At 45.2% G+C, this 19322-nt stretch overlaps 1 protein-coding gene across 4 annotated transcripts in view; it reads left to right on the forward strand.

The window, feature by feature from the left end:
* Positions 1-19322, forward strand: part of FBF1 (Fas binding factor 1) — a 612463-nt gene that overhangs the window by 327612 nt on the left and 265529 nt on the right. For 3 of the 4 annotated variants that reach the window (XM_085616959.1, XM_085616957.1, XM_085616960.1), the window contains 2 exons: positions 3216-3298; positions 4744-4854. In XM_085616959.1, coding sequence (XP_085473085.1) covers positions 3216-3298; positions 4744-4854 — 194 coding nt within the window. The remainder of the gene's footprint in view (positions 1-3215; positions 3299-4743; positions 4855-19322) is intronic. The other variant, XM_085616961.1, reaches the window with a different exon arrangement.

A 19322-nucleotide genomic window follows, 5' to 3' on the forward strand; every position in this document is an offset into this window, starting at 1 on the left:
AACCGGGAAGTCATGGTCTCCTCTGTCTTTCTAAGTAAGACATGGTGCATATATACCCACAGGTCTCCCCAAGGGTCCTACCTTTCTGTGTTACTGTGTCAGCCTAAAGGCTGATGTTGGGCCTGAACTTTATACAGAGATATTATACAGGAGATGTTCGTCCTGCTGTCAGTCCTGCTTTGCTTCCAAGAAGCCTCATGCATAATGTATGAGTTTCGAAATAGGGAAAAAAAGCGTTCTGAATGCAGTGTCGTATCTAGGTAAATGGTCAGTCCCTATGAACCGTTATGTATGTAATGCAGGGAAGGATATAGGTGAAAGGTTGCAGTGTTACCTGCGCCTATATAGGGTATCTATATGGAATATACCAAAGGCAGAATTCTAGAGAGACAGACATGGTATAATAAATGGGCTGCTCTGAACTATTTAAATATGCTGTTTATTTCTCTGTGCAACCTACATGCTAAGTTGAAAACTAGATGTGCTAAGGCTGTGCCCATATAGTTTTACTCAAATGATCAGGATTCTTTCTTTAGGAGATTTTGATGACCCATTTCTGTATATTCAGCTGTATGCACTGAGATAGCTTGATAATGGCTCAGTGGGTATGTAAAAATGTACCTGTTAGACCTGTCAGCCCTTTGGGTGGTCCCTCCTCATCATTATTTATTTTGTCCCACTTCTGCCTCAAACCCTGTTATAATTTTTCCTTTTTGGGAACCACCAGACTTGTTAGTGTTGATGCAGGGTCAGGGAGCCATTTTCCCTACCCCTGGAACTTCTGTCTGAGGGCCTGAGACACAAAATGGTGGCCATCCATTGTCACCTGTAACATAACCAGAACCCACTGGAGGTTTCTAGAACCTTCTGTAACATTCTAGAATCCTGTGATAGTGAGAGGCAGTTTAGAATGTTGGGAGGCCATCTCAGAGTGGCAGTTGGCATCTGACTGGAGAGGAGAGAGGACAGAGATAGAAGGAGGTCGGAGTAAGGCAGCAGGGGTGGAAACCAGTGCTTGGAGTGGGGTCCAGAAACCCACCCTTGATGCTAGTCCCTACTGACCAAGCCCAGCCTAAAGCCCTGTGTGGGACCAAGCCCAGAAGAACCATCTTAAGGACCTGAACATTTGGAACAGGCCTTAAAGAGGAAGAACAGCAAGCTCCTGACCTGTTCAGCTGTGTCCTCCTGAAGTCCTGACGTCGAGAAGCCTGGAGACCTGGGGCCTGAGGTAGAGAAGCGGCGCTGACAGAAAGCAGACGTCGTACCCGGAGCCGTCAGAGGTCGAGTGAGGGCGCCAACGGAGGTCGTGGAGAGGCACCGGAGGTCGAGTAGGGAGTCACCGGAGGTCGAGTGAGGGCGCCGACGGAGGTCGTGGAGAGGCACCGGAGGTCGAGTAGGGAGTCACCGGAGGTCGAGTGAGGGCGCCGACAGAGGTCGTGGAGAGGCGCCGGAGGTCGAGTAGGGAGTCACCTGAGGTCGAGGTGAGGCGTCGACGGGGGAGTGAAGTCCGCCCACCGGAGTCGCCGGAAACTGAGGTGAAGCGCGCCGGAGGTCGGGAGTGGAGATCGCACTCCGGAGACACCCGGAAGCGGGGAGACCGTGTCCCTGCGACGCCGGAAGGCGACATCGAGTCAAGACCGCCCAGCGACATCGAGCCGAGGCCGCCCAGCGACGTCGAGACCGCCCAGCGACATCGAGTCGAGACCGCCCAGCGACATCAAGTCGAGACCGCCCAGCGACATCGAGTCGAGGCCGCCCAGCGACATCGATCCGGAGCCGCCTCACGGCGTCGACATGGCGCCAAGCGTAGCCGATCATCGAGGAAGGGACAGTAAGTGGTAGAGAGGGCGTCTAAGGCCCCGTGGAGCCCTAAAAGACCATTCGAGGGGCTAGAGGGGTGTTAGAACCAGCCTGGGAGTGCCAGGGGTGAACTAAGACTGGTGCAGTGACATCTGTGAGGGGCTGTGTAGTTTGGAGGGCCAGATCATTAGGTTACCCTTGTTCTGCCTCAGCTTAAGCCCTAGCCTTGACCAATCTAGGTGGGACACCCCCATGCCACCCAAATGACCACAAGCTTTATATGGGCAAAGTAAGACCAAGTTACCTCTTGAAAGTGATCTGATCTGTAACTGTCATTGATTGCTTTACCATTATTTATTGAAGGTGCTTTATTTATTGTCTTCCACTAATTTATTCTTGCACTGTATTTATTGTCTGACTGTATTTATTTGCCGTCTATATTTATTGCACATCTATTTATTCTTTGCTTAATGAGGACCTGAACCTATTTGTTGAAATTCCGAAGTAGCATTGTTTATTTGACCTGCTCTTTTGAAGGAAAATCCTAGTGTATTATATTTATGATGTGAAGCCTGCAACTAAGAGAAAATAAGATAAAGACATATATATTTTCATCTTGTCTTCCATAATTTTTACAGTGTAGTGTCGTTTTTGGAACGGATGAACGCATGGTTATTGTGAGGGTGTGACGTACGCTTAACACGGTGCCTGACCCCCAACCGCTCGAGCCAAGCTACCACTGTGCTGGGAATCTGGTGACTGCTAACCCGGTTGCCCGGTTTCCAACAGTACCTAAAATCAGTGACTGAATATACTTTATTTACTTTTTCAAAGTCAGCGGGGAGAAAAGCTGTGGTTTTCTGATCGTCTACCACTTGAAATATTCCCCTATTTACTGATACTTAGTACTTACATCTTTTAGCTGTCATTCTAGCAAATGTTTTTATTATTTCTGCCTATTTCACTATTGGAATTAAGAATTATTGGTTGAGCATGTCAAAGAACATGCCATCTTGTCAAAATGTGTTCAGTCTCCTCATCACCAGAATGCAGAACTGCATTTTCAGTTAGCGTTTTCCAACAGGAACAATTGGAAAATTTTAACTTATGTTTATTGAATTTCCATCCATCCATTTTTCATATATTCTGCAGTTGTTTTATATTGTATATTTTATAACTATTTCCTTGAAGTTTTATTAATCCAAAATCGGTTTATGGTTTTATTGCCAATGGTAACAGTTTTAGTTATTTCAAGTGCTTTTGTTAGACATAACAATCATTTAGTAATCAAAATTTAAGGTAGCTACTCTGATCAACATAATACTGTAATTTTGCTGCATGATGAAATATTTGTCTCCACACTTGACTATGAAAGAAGCAATTACATCATTATCAGTACATTGCCTCTTCCACAGGTCTCCAGCACTTCAGGGAGTCCCAAACGAAGCAGTGACAATTCCTCATTTGTTTCCGAAAAGTGAAGAGCCACAGCATGCAGGTATGTTTGCCACCTCACCTATCTTGCTCCGGGCAGCTTATCTGTGGTAGACCACAGCATCATCTTCTGATGTGTTGTTAATATTTTAGTGTGTCGCTCCAAGTAGGGCAGGTATGTCAAGATGTGGGTCTTGTGCAGACTCTGTCACAGGAACCAAGGTATACATGGCTGATGAGCCCTAACTATGGCAAAACTGGTCCTGGGTTGCTTGCTTTCCGGTTCAAGAAGGGCCTGGCAGTTTGGAATAGAATTTTCCCACTGGCGCAGGGTCAAGACTGATTTGCACATGGATGTGTCCAATCTGAGGTGGCATGGTGTGAAAAATAACAATGGATTGTGATGCAGTCCTAGTAATTTCCAGTGGCTGAGATTAATTCAAGCATTCCATCCATCACTTTTATTGTAAACTTTAGTGATTTCCTTATAGGCCAGTCCGACTCTACCTACAGACTTTCTTTCTCAACTTGGAGATTCCTATCTAAGCGTTGAAGAGGTTAAATAAATTACACTGTATGCGCTTAGAAGAGTATAAGCAGATTTCCTGTTCTGTGAGAAGCCTTTCAGCAAGAAACCACAATTATATGGCCATGTATTTTGTACCAAACTGTCAAAGTTGGAGGATGTCCTGTGCCTACTGGAAAAACTAAAGACTTTCTGTGAAGTAAAGGAGAGGTGTTTTGTCCCAAGTTGGAAAGCTGTTGGAAAAAAATATACTTCCCAATTTCTAAGTGGGCTTCTTGTCACACTTGAAATAGGATTAAGGCATGACTTCTGTCCTAGCTTGGGAAGAGTAACAATCAGAAGAATGCTATCTGAGCAGGGAAAGAGTCATCAGTAGAAGGGTGCACTTCTGGTGCATCTGGACAGGGTTCAGGTAAGACTTTCCAAGGTGTAGGAGCTAATGGAGAACATCATTGCTGAACTGACGCAATGTTATGAGAAGAATTATCTTCAGGGGATCAGAATAGATGATTGCCTGCCCCAGCTGAGGTGGAATTCATACGAATGTGTCGGATTTATTCAGCACATTAATTGTATCATTATTTATTTTTTCAGTCCCCTCTTTTCATGTTATTGCCCCTTTTCCTCCAGCTTCCTTAGACTGCTCAGTTGCTCAACTTGCCTTGGCTAACCCGGTGCATAGTCTGTGTCTGAAGGCCCTAGCCCTATACACTTCCTTGATAACACCCTGTGCTTCCCATGATGCTCTGGCGGTGCTGGATCTATCTAGCATCTCCACTCAGTTTCAAGCAGGCACTCCGCTTTCCGTTAATCTCAGACCCATCGTAAACTGAGGGACGTGGTGTATGTCGTATTGACTCCCTTCATCCTCTGCTGCATGTCATACTGACTCCTTCATCCTTAGCCATTGACCCAGCATCATCCCTTCAATAATCTTAATGCTTACACTGGACCTCGATTATTGCATCTCCCTTTTGCCTTAGGATCCTTTATTGTGGGACACCAACAGCAGCATCCTGCGCGTTCTTTACAGCCGTCTACCAACCAACCGTTCCAGAATATGCCAGCCTCTGTCCTGCTTCCTGAAGGCCCACGTAGGTTATAACATCCTTTCTCTTGCAAGTGTTTGTAATGTGGTAATCTAATCTAACTCAATCTGATCTAATGTAATCTGATTGTTAAAGGGGAGAGCTGTGTAACATTTCATAGGCAATGTAAACTTAAACCTCCGTATTAGATGTTAAGGCCTTCATACAATGAAATTTGCGCTCTGGACAAATCTCTTGTCCAGTACACAGGTCAGTTTAGTGACTGGAGCTGTAACAGCATTTAGCTGAATGTAGGAGAAATTCATTCATTACATTCTTTCTTAAGCCTTTCAAAGTTTTAATCGTAAACCCTGTATTAGATCAGTCATAAGTCCCAAAATGGCACATATGACCCCAATTCACCATTGAAAGTAGCAGTTGTACCTTTATTTTTCCGAACGGATACTCTTCACAACCTTTGAGAAGCCCAACACAAACACTGTTTGGTATGTTACTTTGTATAGTGCAGTCATCACACGAGAAGGTATCCAGGCACTGGGCCGGTGTATAGGTGTGTGGTCCCCAAGGTGCTTATATGAAGAGCCACATATTCAGCTTCTTGTGAAACTCAAGAAGTGAGGAGGAGGCTTTGATGTGTCAAGGGAGGTTGTTTCATGTATTGGGTGCGATATAGGAGAAAGAGTGACCTCCAGTTTTTCTTTCGCGAATGCAGGGAGTGTGTGAGGGTGAGAGTGAGGCAGAGCATAGGTGTCTGGTGGATTGGTGAAAGTGTATGCAGCTATTCAGGTATTCTGGTCCTGGGTTGTGTAGGGCTTTGTATGTGTGTGTGAGAAGTTTGAATTGGCTGCACTTGTGAATGGGGAGCCAGTGAAGCTTCCTGAGGTGCGGTGTGATGTAGGTGCAGAGTCGGAGGTCGAGTATGAGCCTTGCAATGGTGTTCTGGATGGTCTCTATTATGTGAAAGAGTTTGGCGATTCCGGCGTAGAAAGTTTTGGCATAGTCCAGCCTGCTGGTGATGAGTACTTGTGTGGCGGTCCTTTTGGTATTCTGAAGCAACCATTTAAAGATCTTTAGCACCATGCGTAGGATGTGGTAGCGGGAGGGGAACACTGCGTTGGCTTGAGTCGTCATGTTGAGCTTGTTGTCTAGGATGGATCCCAAGATTTCTTGTGCCTTCTGTGGGTGTTGGTCCTAGTTCTGACGGCTACCTCCATCTTGTCAGACTTGAGCTTAAGGCAGTTGGTTTGCATCCAGTCTGCTACCATGGTCTTGCAGTTGGTGAAGTTGGTTCTGGTAGTGGTTGTCTTGTCCGTCAGCAAGAGGATGAGTTAAGTGTCACTGGCGTAGGAGATGATGGTGATGTCTTGTGATTGGATGATGTTGGTGAGCAGTGTCATGTGTATGTTGAAACGGGTGGGGCTGAGGGACGATCCCTGTGGGTCTCTGCATATCAGTTTCTTGATTTCTGATCTGAAGGGTGGCAGCCTAGCCCTTTGGGCTTTTCCTAAGAGAAAGGAACAGATCCATTTGAGAGTAGATCCTTGTATGCCAGTCTCATGGAGACTCCTGATAAGAGTGTTGTGGGAGACAGTGTTGAAGGCTGCAGAGAGGTCGAGCTGGATGAGGGCCAGTGTGTCTTCTCAGTCTAGAATGTTTTGAATGTCGTTGGTGGCTGCTATGAGTGCTGTTTCGGTGCTGTGGTTCTTTCTGAATCCTGATAGATTGTTGTCTAGAAGATGGTGAAGTTTGAGGTGAGTTGTGAGTTGCTTGTTGATGGCCTTCTCAATCACCTTGGCTGGATCGGGGAGCAAGGAGCTGGATTGGAAGTTGCTCAGTTGCTTTGGGTCAGCTGTGAACTTCTTGAGGATGGCATGGATTTCTGCAAGCTTCTATTCACCTGATAACGTGGGGGCCATGATGGAGGTGTTGATGTGGGTTAGGGTGGTGCTAATTAATGATATTTCCAGGTTGTAGATTTGGTGGGAGGTATGGGTCAGTTGGGGGCCCTGTTTGGATGCTTCACATGATACCTGCTGTGTCGTTTCAGGTGAGGGTTGTCCATTCAGTCAGGTGGCCATCTTGGTTGGTGGTAGGTAGATTAGCGGTGAGTTCTCTGGGGTTAGATTAGTGTGCGAAGTTGCTCTAGATGTTTGCGAATTTGCAGAAGAAGAAGTTGTATAGGTTGTAGCAGAGTTGTTGAGAGGCAGCGATGTTGTTAACATTGACAGAGGGCGAAGTGAAAACCTTGACGATCAAGAAGATCTCCTTACAGGTGTTGGAGCTTCTTTCGATGCAGTCAACTAGCGCTTTTTTGTTGGCGTCTCTTATTTGCCGACGATAGCGTCTGAGTGTAGCCTTGTAGGTAGTTTCTGTTGGTGGTGTCGTCGCTGGCTCTCCATTTTCCTTCTAGCTGTTTACAGTGTTGTTTAGTGTCTCAGAGGTCTTTTGTGTACCATATTAAACTTTATAGCAAAATTATGAAAGCCCCAGATCCAAAATACTTGTTGAATAAACTCCCCAACATAAGATGACTCCAAAGGAGCCACACCATTCTCCATGAATGCCCTTTTACCCATTTCAGGCCAATTTCCCCCACACTAAAGACCATGAAACAGACCAAGCCATAGCAACCATCCTCGACTACCTTCAAAATTATTGAGCAGCCTTTACAAAACTCACAAGAAATGGGAAAGCTTGAACATTCTATGGCTGCTCGCAAGTGCACAAAAAGTATCATATTCTTGCAATCCATATTCTATATTCAAATATCTTTGAGGATTAGGGATAGACCGAACTCTAGAGACACTGCGTGCTCAGAAATACAAGCGATCAGCTATCAAATTGTCAACAATCTTATGCTCCTTATTCAAATCATTATACAAAGCAGCCCAGCAGTTTCCTCACACACAATGTAAAATCACACTCAGTCACCTCAGACTTCCCTCATTCAATTCCTGGTCATTACTATACTTCACATAGTTCAACCCGCATGTATCATACATTGTTATTGTCAACCGTACAAAATTAAATTTGTGTTACCACTTTAAATGATCGCAAACATAATTAAGTTTCAAAAGGTCTTTCACAATTAGACTTCATTGTTGGGTTTATAAATCTAATGGTTTGCACTAACGTATTGGGCCCTTTTCATAAATTGTTACGTACTTTAACATTTCTACACTTCCACTAAACAAACATTGAAATTGGATTGACATATAAAACCAGTATGCAGTGTCAACTGCTATATACTCCAGACCCCAAATTGTCTTCAGTCTTTTACCAGACAATCACAGCTTAGATATTCGGTTTTCACTTGTATGTCAAAGACAATATTATGTTTTTTAGTTAGCCAACCTTATATTTTACACAATTCAGTTTAATAATGTTTTTTATCTACCACCTAAGAAATGGGAAACATATTTTACAAATAATGTGTCTTGATGCACGTAATCAACAAACTGTACCCTTTACGTGCATCAACCAGCCTTATCAGAAGCATACTCACCCTTTGCAAATGTTTTTGGGCTGCCAAGGTAACACATATTATCAAGTTCATTGTGACATCCTTCCATGATTGTCTGGTTGCCATGCTGCAAAGATAATCTGTGATTTTACTAATTCTTTTCAAGAGAATACATGACTGACTCGGTGGTACTCATTTTATCTATGCTGGAAGGGTCTTTACCCCGCTGAAATGTGTGGTTGTGACTGAAGGCTATACACATATCTTAGCTGCAAGTACTCAACTCCACTGAACTGTTTTACCACTTAGCCCATGTTCTTCATAATGTATGTATGTTGGAACAGTCAGACGCTGGCTGTACATAGTACCCATGTAGTTCATTAGAAATCCATGCAATAAACCTAATCGGGGGTGTTCCATAAACGTGCATTGTAGAATGATGCAAACTGAATGATAGGCAAAGACCTTCTAAGTGGCTGTGCCTCTGCTTTTCAAAGTACCCTGGCTCTTGTCAAACCTCTTGCTTTCTTTACCAGCCTGGGAGCCTGTGCTAGGATGTGGTCTGGCGACTAAATTTGTGAATCTGGTCTGAACATGGTTATAATCCTTGTGTCCACATTTGAACACTTTGTGTGATTCTGGAAACATGCTTTCTCATTCCATTGCTACTTTCCTTATCCATGACAGCTTATGAATTATCTAAATTTAGGTATTAAGAACCATTTATAAATTGCCTTATTCAACAACTTCTACGCGGCACTTGAGAATTCATTTCTATTACTCAGAGGTGCTTTGTAATGGTCATAGGCATAAATATCAAGATATGAAAAGGTGAGTCGAACATATGCAGAGAAGAGCTGACATAAAAGAACAACTTATTAAAACAAAATAAAGCATATTATAAAGACATTGCAGAAGACAACATATGTCTTACATGTGCATTAATTCAAATGCCCTCATGGAGAAGAAGATAACTAGCTTTGTGGGAAGTACATCCACTGTTCAGTGTAAGGAACTTTCAAGACGGCTTCCTTTCCATCTTTTACCTTCTGAGACTTATTTTATATCACATGCTTTTTCTAGTGTACATTCTGTTTATGCTATTGTGACTGCAGCTTCAACAACCTTAAGAAAGGCGCTGCGTTGACACCCTCACCACCTACGGAAAGCAAGTTAAACAACACCCACAATATCCTCAAACTTATCAGAAGCAGAGAGAGAGAGAGAGAGAGAGAGAGAGAGAGAGAGAGAGAGAGATATGGAGATAGAGATGGAGATGTATGTCTTGGGCTGGTGATCCCTATCGTTGACATCACAGCCACCACATGTCCCCCTCCACCAAAAACTCAGTGCTTGGTAGGAAGGGGATGTGTCAAGCCCAGTCCCTTTGTTTTAGAGTAAGTGCTTCTGCTCAGAGGAAACCCACGCTTCCTCCTTTTCCTGCGCTGTGGCCACCTTTCCAGACCCTGTAGTCAGATGCCAATACACATCACACTGAGGCAGGCCAAACCGGTCTTAGTGTGAATACTAGGCACAAAGCTAGCAAATATGGCCAGAAAAAGTAGGAAGTTGTTTCTATAGGATTAGCGGGGTCATTAAACTTCAAATAAAGCAGATCCTGTTGTTGATTCTAGCAGAAAATCTTAAAACACAAGAGGAGTTCCACTGCTCACCCCATAAGTCAGTCATTTTCTGATAGAGGCTTCTAACCACTAATTCCCTACCTGGTGAATATCACCAGGTGCTAGACGGATATGGAGATTTTTTCCAATCGGAATTCCCTCGCTCTCGGGTAGGTGGGGCTGTGCGTCTGGTCCATCCCACCCTGGATGTTACCTCAGGGCAACTATATTTGCACTATCTCTGTGCGCTGTCAGTTACTTTCTTCCACGTTTTTCGGCATGGATCTGGAGCGTCATCTCTTGTGTCAGTTTTGACAAGCTTCTTTTCCTTTCAGTTTGCTAGAATGTCCCTTCCTAAAACCACAAGTTGCCGGACACTCACAATTTCGGTCTCTGGTGTCTCTGTTCCAAACACAACTAATCTTCGTGCGGCTGCTGTGCGAAGATGAACCAAAAGGTCTTCCGCAACAACGAAATCCAAACTTACTGTCGCGGAACTCCAAAGGAACTTTAAGAAATTCCAGTCAAGGGCATGGATGCACTCTAGCTTCTAAGGCTGGTCTAGTGATTAATCCTGAGAAGTCATAAAGCCCAAGTAAGTTGAAAAATTCCCCAAAATGTATAAAGTCCAAGCATGGCTCTCATTTGTTCCGCCACTCCCACCATTCAGAGTCGAGCGACACCTGTGGAGTTGTTTTTCGACTTTGAAGCAGATTCTGGCCTTGCTTCTATTACGCCCCAATCTTCCCGGGTCATTTGCGATGCCAAATAGCTCCATGAGTCAGCTTGGCCATAGATCAGATCTTGAATACCCATCCGAATCTCCCTGTAGTACCTTCGGGCTCTAAAGGATTTGAGGTGGCCTGAAGTCGGATTACTGACGGCGGATCCATCCCCGATGCAGACTGTGCCACTCTACCTCAATTTGAGACAGGCTCCCTCCTCGAGCTTGGCTCTGCGACCGACACCACCAGTTCGAGCCTTGACGTCAGCACTGCCATCAGAAGCAGAGGCAACATTTTTTGCAAACTCGTAGGCTCACCTGCAACCCCCTCTGAGGTTACAAATAGCATGCCTTTATTCGCATCCGGACCCGAAACTTTATGTTATGCAGATTTGTAGAACGCGCTATCATGCGGAAGCGTATCCTGGTGCTGAGGAGCTGTGAGTCTAGCCAAACCTAGGGCTTAGTGGGACTACTCGAAAAGACAGGTCTTCAGCTTCTTGCAGAAATCAAGAAGTGAGGAGGCTCTTATGTGTAGCAGCAGGTTGTTCCACACTGTAGGAGAGTTGTAGGAGAAGGCTTGACCGCTAGATCTGGTTTTCCGTATGCCTGGGATATGTACAAGTACGAGTCCTGACGAGCAGAAGTGTCTAGAAGGATTTTGGAAGCAGATGCAATTTTAGAGGTATGGCAGTTTGTATATGGGAAACCTGTGGAGCTCCTTCAGGTGTGGTTTGATGGTAGTGCATGTAGGAGGTTGAGAGTGATTCTGGCCGCCGAGTTCTGAATAGTCTGCAGCCTTCAGGTGAGTTTTTTGATAATCCCAGCATTGAGGGTTTTCCAGTATTACAGCTTGTTTATGACAAGGGCATGTATTATGGTTTTCCATGTGTTTATTGGTAGCCATTTGAAAATCTTCCTCAAGATCTTCAGGGTACGGAAGTATGAGGAGGTGAATGTGTTCACTTGGGCAGTCATGTCATGTTTGCTGTCCATGACGATTCTGAGGTTCTCAGCATAAGTGGTGAGGGGGGGTAGTGTCAGTCCTTGCTCTGTTGGCCACCAGGTGAAGCCCCACAGTGAAAATCACAATTTCGGTCTTGTCAGTGTTCAGCTTCAGACAGTTGGTCTTCATCCAGTGAGCGATTTCAGTCATACAGGCATTGAACTTGATCCGGGTACTGGGTGGCTTGTTCATGAGGGAGAGAATGAGTTGCGTGTCATGATCATAAGAGAAGACTTTGTTGTCATGAGACCAGATGATGCTGGCTATTAAGAGGGTAGGGCTCAGGGAGGATCCTTGCGGAACTCTGCTGATGAGGTTGTAGGCGGCTGAGGTGCACAAAGCCAGGCTTAACTGACTGGGTGCTTCCAGCCAGAAGGAGCAGATCCGTTGAAGTGAATGACCTTGGATTCGGATGTCATGTATGCTTTCTGCAAGCATTGGGTGGGAGACCATGTCAAATGCTGCAGAGAGGTCCAGTAGGATAAAGGGCACAGTGACTCCTCCATCCAGTCATGCGGATGTCATCTATGGCAGCAGTGAGGGCAGTTTCCATTCTGTGGTTGGGTCTGAAGCCAGACTGAGTGGTGTCGAAGAGTTGGTGGTAGTTGAGGTATTCAGTGAGGCGTCTGTTGGAAATTTTCTTTAAGACTTTAGTCGGGAATGCTAGCAGGGAGATAGGTCTGTAGTTGGTGAGCATTGAAGGGTTCGCAGAGGGTTTCTTCAGCAATTTGAGCATAGTTGCATGTTTCCCAGCATCTGGGAAGGTTGCGGAAGAGGTGGAAGCATTCTGAATGGGTGTGGTCATGGTGCTGATGGGTTGCAGTCCTCTGGAGTAAGCGGGGTGGGGCAGTGGATGGACTTCATGGTAGCGGTGGTGTCTTCTGAGGTGATGACAGGCCATGGTATTAGCATTGATTCTTTAAATAATACTGGGAGGTGTTTGGCGAGGTCTGCCTAGTTCAGGTGTGGATTGATATTGTTGTAAGTTGTAGTGATTTTGTTGCTTAAGAATTTCAGGAGATTGTTGCAGAGGTCCTGCTAGGCAGTGATCGATTTGGAGTCATTGCCAGTAATGTTGCTTTAATTTCGGCAGGGTGTTCTGATGGTGGTGTGTGCGCGCGTTGGACCGGTACGGGGATCCCAAACTTGATACGGGTGTGGTCTGTCCAGGAGAGTGATGTGGGTACTTTAACTCTGATTTTGTTGAAGGTGGTGAAAATGGGATCCAGGTAGGATGTAATTGCTAGCATCGAGGGCAATTGTGTGACAAAGTCAGTGATGGTGAAGGTGGTGTACAGTCCAGGTGATCTGGAGATGAGAGTGCCACTTAGGGTGAAATTGGCTGGGAAGTGAAGCTTGAAAGATTGTTGTTTAATAATGGGGGAGGCTGTGTCCGTGGAGGTAGTGCAGCTGATGGGGTTCTTATGGATGTTGGCAATTCCACCTCTGGGCTTGTGAAGTCTGTCTTGCCTTGCCTTGGGGGGAGGTGGCTGTGGAGATGTCAGGTGCCGATGCTGGGTTCAGCCAAGTTTCTGTGAGGAAAAGTAGGTCTGTTGCATTTGGGTGCAGCAGTTCCCAGGTGTCTCTGACATGTTTGGTTAGTGAGTGGGTGTTGAGCATGCATGTGAGTGCTGAATGTTGTGTGCATGGTTGCAGGACTGTGGGAGTGTGAGAGAGTGGGGTGTTGACTGCTGTTGGTGTGGGTGCAGTGAGTGTTTGGTGTGGGTAACTGCATGCAGAATTTGCAGGAAGTGCAGGAGAATTCTTCCTCAGTGTTGTGTGGTGTGGCAAGGTGACAGCAGCATGGGCATTGGCAGCTGGGCTTGAAGGCACAGAGGGTCACAGCGTGAGGGAAAAGGAGTGATATCCCTTCCTGTGCAGATGGGTGAATGGAAGTCCAATGATGTAATTTCCTGTGCAGCTGGATGATTGAAATTAGTTCTCTTGCTTAGCTTCTTCATTAAAGACAGTTTTAGTGTGAAACCAGTGATGTCACTTCCCGTGCAGATGGATGATCAGAAATCTAGTGATGTCACTTCCTGTGTAGATGGATGATGGAAATAAGTCCTCTTGTTTGAATGCTTCTTTTAAAGACCATTTTGGTGGGAAACCAGTAATGTCACTTCCTGTGCTGATGAATGGTGGCAAATCCAGTGATGTAATTTCCTGTGCAGATGGATGCTGGGAAATCCAGCGAAACATCTCAACAATATGATGATAGTGACCTTTACAATGGTGACAATCTCCTTCAGGACTTACAATACTCTAGTGGCATGGATACCTCTCCAGAGATTGGCTTTTCCTCTCCTAAACCTACAAAGGCAACAGAGGAGTCTGCCTCCTTTGCAACAATAATTAGGAGAGTGGCTGAAGTTTTAGATCTTAGCTCACTCACTAATGAAATCAAAACAAATGTCCTGATGGAGATCCTTAACCCAGGACAGACAAATCAAGAAATTCTCCTACCCTTTCATGAGGCTCTTTCTGACGTGCTGATGGGCACCTGGGAAAAAACTGGATTTTATCCTCCAGTCAATAGGCAGGCAGCAAGGCAGCATAGGCCTGTCCCGGATTTCCTCTTGTAACATTCAACTCTGGAAGGCTTAGCAGTGCAGGCTTCCACAAGCAGAATTAACCTGAATGCTTTTCCAACCACCCCTCCTGATATTGAATCTAAACACATGGAAACATTCACCAAGCACATGTTTTCCTCTACTAGCCTTACTCTTCGGTAAGCCAACACTAACTGCCTCCTGGGAAGATACTCACACACATTGTGGGATAGAGTGATGGACATCTTGCTGGCTATCTCTGAGGACATTCAGCCAACCCTGCAGGGGATGATTAAGACACCAAAGCATTCCATATCTCAGGTCTGGACACTTCTTACTGTCTGGGTAGGGCAGTCAAGACCAGTGTGTTGCTTAGGTGCCATGCACACTTTAATGGACATGCCTTTTGATGGCTCTCGGCTCTTTGGAGTGAACTTGGACTTTGCCCTGGAGAGATTTAAGAGAGCAAGTCCACTTCCCCAGTGCCAGAATGTGCCCCTGCAACAACAAAGCAACAAGTCTTGCAGTTCTTTTGAGGTAAAGGCAGGGAATCGGGCGTACAGCATTCAGACCCCCAGGGGCAACAGTCTGACCCAGTGGTACCCACATTTGTTTGACCCATGGTTCCATTGACCTATAGGCAATTGGCCGCAACTCCCCATTATGTTAAATGTTTTGGTGGGGGGGAATAGGGGGTAAGCCTCGCCTTCTGAGTGCCTCCATTTTTCTCCCTGAAAATCATTGGAATGAAGCTAATGAAGGTATTATTATAGATGTAATCCTATCGACTCCGGAGCTCCAAGCAGTGTCAATGACTTATTGGAGGGACATGGGATTTTCGGGGAAGTGAATTGTTACTGCATTGTGATGTAGGGCTCTTTAAAGAGGTGTGTCTTTAGCTCGTTCCTGAGCTGGGTTTGTGAGGCCCCCGTTAGATGCAGGAATGTTGTTTCAGATCACGGGTGCATTGATAGAGAAGGTCTGCATCTGCCATCTAGGTTTTTCTTTCTCTCACATTATTGCCTCCAATCTGATCGTACTAGGCTCTCCTTGTTTCCTTGGCAGTGTTGTCCTTGAAACTGAAGTTGGTGTCCAGGGTGAATCCAAGTAACCTGGTGTTGTATAAAAGTTGGGGTCTGAATTGGTCCTGGTTCATGCCACGGACTCAGGTTTGGACTAGGTATTGCTTGTTTTTCTTGGCAACTAACAGCCATTTGTGTGTCTGAGCTTCAGATCGATGCTGAACATCAGGTTCTGAATGAGGGGCAGACATTGCTTGTGGTATAGAAAGCATGGAGCAGAGGACACTTTCAAGTAATATGACCTTTCCCGAGCAGGGCCCTGTGAGTGGTAATCATGAGTGGTAATCATTTATGTAGCATATGCGCCCCAAAGTTATTTGCCTCCGTAATATTAGACTGTGTCACTTGCAAATTGTGTTACAGCGGATGGCACTAAGGACTGGATGTTGTGTCCCGTGAGTTACAGATGATCTTTATGGCAGATGCCTTAGCCCACTGAGCTATCTTTCTTTAATGGTATGCGTGCTGTAGAGCTAGTGCACTGATCTCCGCAGTTGCCAGATTAAAACTTCTTTCCTAGTCAGTGTGGATGTAAGACTGGCATGTTACACACAACACAGTTGCATATACATTTCTCAAGTACTTTATGCCCACTGAGTTTTCTCGCAGGTTAAAATGTGTTTCCACAGTAGTTTATTTTATTTTTATTTTTAAAGTTTTATATAGCGCGACCAAGACCACATGGGGTATCAGAGCGCTTTTCAGATTGGCAGTTACGAATGTACAGGAAGTGGAGACCGTAGCACAACCAGACAAGAAACGAAAATAACAGATCATAACAATCATAACACAATGGTTTTATTTTCCTTAGGATGCTCAGTTGGAAGTTTGCTCCTTAGGTGAGAGCACTAATGTGCTTCTGCATGTTCAGATGCTTATTTAGCATTATTCCCAGAGAACTCGCGTTGTCAATGTTTGGAGTGCAGTTGAGAGCTGTTAGTTAATGCATCCATTCTTCAATGTCTGGAGACTGTTTGGCTAGAGCGATAAGGAGGAATTCTGTTTTGAGAGCCTCAATTTCAGGTGATTGAGTGTCAACCAATTTTGCATTTCCTGAAGTGCTGAGTTGAGGAACCTAATGTCCTCTGGGGAGGAGACTTTCAGGTACAGTTGAGTGTCATTGGCATACATGTGAAAATGGATGTTGGACAATTTCAGGATTTCTGTTAGAGGCTCCATGAACAGGTTAAAGAGACTGGTTGAAAGCGTGGACCCCTGTTGCCCCCCCAGAGTGAGCGGAGAGGGGTTAGACAGTGACAGATTCACCTTGAGTCTTTGTGTTCTATTGTGTAGGAATGAGACAACTGTTTAGCACAGTCCCTGATAGCCTCATCCTATGTTCCAGTAAATTGGAAAGGGTATCATGATTGACCGTATCAAAAGCTGACAATAGGTCGAGGAGGATGAAAAGGCACGATTCATTTAGGTCCAGCATTTGTAGTGCATCTTCAACAATGTGGGTAAGAGTGGGTTACGTGCTATGACCCTGACAGAAGTCGGATTGGAATTGGTCCAGCAACTGCAATTGTTCAATGTGGTTACATAGCTGGGTGTGTACACATTTCTCTAGGAGCTTTGCCAGAGTAGGAATGTTGGAAATTGGATGAACATTGTGATAGTTAGTATGGTCTGCCATCATTTTTTTAAGGATGGGGTGACCGGCCTTGATTTTAGGGAATCCGGAATTGAACCTTGAAGCAGAGAAGCGTTGACTATTTTCATCCAAAGAGGGAGTATGAATGATCTGATCTCATTGAAGAGGTTCGATGTCAAGGGATCGCTGAAGTGGTCAGATAGTTTCAGTGTAGCCAGAATTTTGCAAATGGTGATTTCGTCCAAGGTTTGGAATAGGTTCTAAGAAGCATTGTTTTTGGGGGGGGGAGAATCAGAAAGGGTGGGGGCACACCAAACCCAGACGGAGGATAGGTGACAGGTAGATTCTCCAAAGCTGCCCGCAGTTCCAGTTCGATCTTTCTTGTCTTTTCACAGAAGAAGGCTGCAAATTCCTCACAATTAGGCTGCAAACAGAGTTCCAGGGTTAGCTTGGCTGTTTGATTGAAGCTTGATGAATTAAAAAAAATATTCGGCCAGTTTTTGGCTTACTCGAATTGCTTTCTGAAGAAACTAGCTGTAGAGCATCTGATGCGTTTATTATATATATTTCTCAGAGATCTCAGCTGAGTGAGATGGTTAAGGGAGGGCGAGGATCACCACAAATGTTCTGCCAGTGTCAGATTTCTTCTTTCAGTATTTAAGCTACCATTATACCAATGTTTGTAGATTTTGGAGGGCATTCTTTTTAGCTGTAGGGGTGCTATGCAGACTAAGATGTTAGTCATGGAGCGATTATAGTGGTCTGTAAGGTCGCGGACATCAGACATGTCCAGAGTAGGGGGCAGGATGTTACCAGTGCGGGAAGTCAGATCATATACGTTAATGTTTCTGACACTTCTTTGCCAGTGCCTGTTTTTTTTTTTAGCTGTGCTTTATTGGTTCTCACCAATTCTGAAGGAGATGCAATGGTGGTCCGTCCAGTCACAAGGGGCGATAGATTCAAGTTGAATGGAGTTGATCTTACTGATGACCAGATCTAAGGTAGCTCCCTTGTTGTGAGTGGGCCTATTGCATATTTGAGTGAGATTAAGGTCTACTAAGAAGGATTTGAGGATATTGACTGACGTGTCATTCATATCATTCCAATGGAGGTTAAAGTCTCCAAGTAAGATCTGGGTGCAGTGACACTCCGCATTTGTTGGGATGATTTCCATGATCTGTTCTAGGAAAGGGAGATTTTCTCGTGGAGGTTGATAGAGCGTGTGGAATTTGCCTGCTTGCCTGTTGTTGCGTGAGACCTCGAAGCACAAGTATTCACATGAAGACAAGGAATCTGATTGCAGATGTCTAACTGACAGATTGTTACGATGTATACATGTGATGCCTCCATCTTGTCCACCTGATCTATCTAGCCTGATGAGGTCATAGCTAGGGGGCCCTAGTATGTTGATAATTGGTGCAGATGAGTTGTTAAGCCAGGTTTCCGTCAGCACTAGAATGTCTGGATCATTAGCAATGATGAGGGCTGCAATGTCAGCAGCATGTTGTACTGCTCATCTGCAGTTGAGAAGCATGCATTTAAGCTGTGGTTTGGGATCATAGGAGGGAGGAATAGTGGTGAGGACTCGAGTGAGGTTGTTCTTATTTAAGGATCTAGAGTTTACTGTGTTTTTTAAACGGGTCAGAGTGGATTGCTTCAATTTGGCACAAATTCTCTGTGTTAACAGGATATGATGGGTCATAAGATAGTACAAGTGCTATAATATCCTTGTCTTGGAGTGGGTCTTTAACTCTGAAAGGCAGAGAGGCGTCATTGCTGAGGGGTGAGGTTTTCCATCTTTGATGTGTTAGGGGCCTCTTGTCATGAGGTCACAGTGGGTGAGGGATGCGCAGAGAGTCTGGAGCAGGAATTCGAGGGATGTGTGTAGTTGAGGCACTCAGTCTTCAGGGACCCACTAGACTTCCGATTTTCAGATACCTCAGAGGTGAGGTGTAAAATGCTTTGAATATCAGCCTTGAGCTGTTGAAGGGTAAGTGAAATCTCGCCCAGTCTGGATTCAAAAGCTGTGTGGGAGCAGGTTCCAGGTGCATGAGCTGTGATGGGGGTGGTCTAGGGGAGGAAAGGTTAGAGAGATGCAGAGGCGAGGTAGAGCTGTGAAGTGCGTTGCGAGGTGGGAAGAGTAGCAACTGGTTGCAAAGAGGTACAAGGGTCTTATGAGTCACGTTGCTGGCCTGGTTAGGGAGATCAGAATATGGGAGTGACACAGGTGTAGCTATGGGGAGAGTAATGAACACTATAGGAGAATACGCAATAATGTGTATGGGGGCGGGGTGTAAAAGGGGTGATGATGTGCCATAAGGGAGCTAAGTGACTGTGACCTATTTGCTGTAGGAGAGTAGTGAGCATGCTGACTAATTAGAGAATGGGAGGAGAGGGATTCTGGTCCACCTAATGTCATAGAAGAGTTGCTATTTAGTACGCAGGTCCCTATAACGGAGCAAAGATGGAA

The sequence above is a fragment of the Triturus cristatus genome, chromosome 7, assembly GCF_964204655.1.
Source record: "Triturus cristatus chromosome 7, aTriCri1.1, whole genome shotgun sequence".
Classification (NCBI taxonomy): Eukaryota; Metazoa; Chordata; class Amphibia; order Caudata; family Salamandridae; genus Triturus; species Triturus cristatus.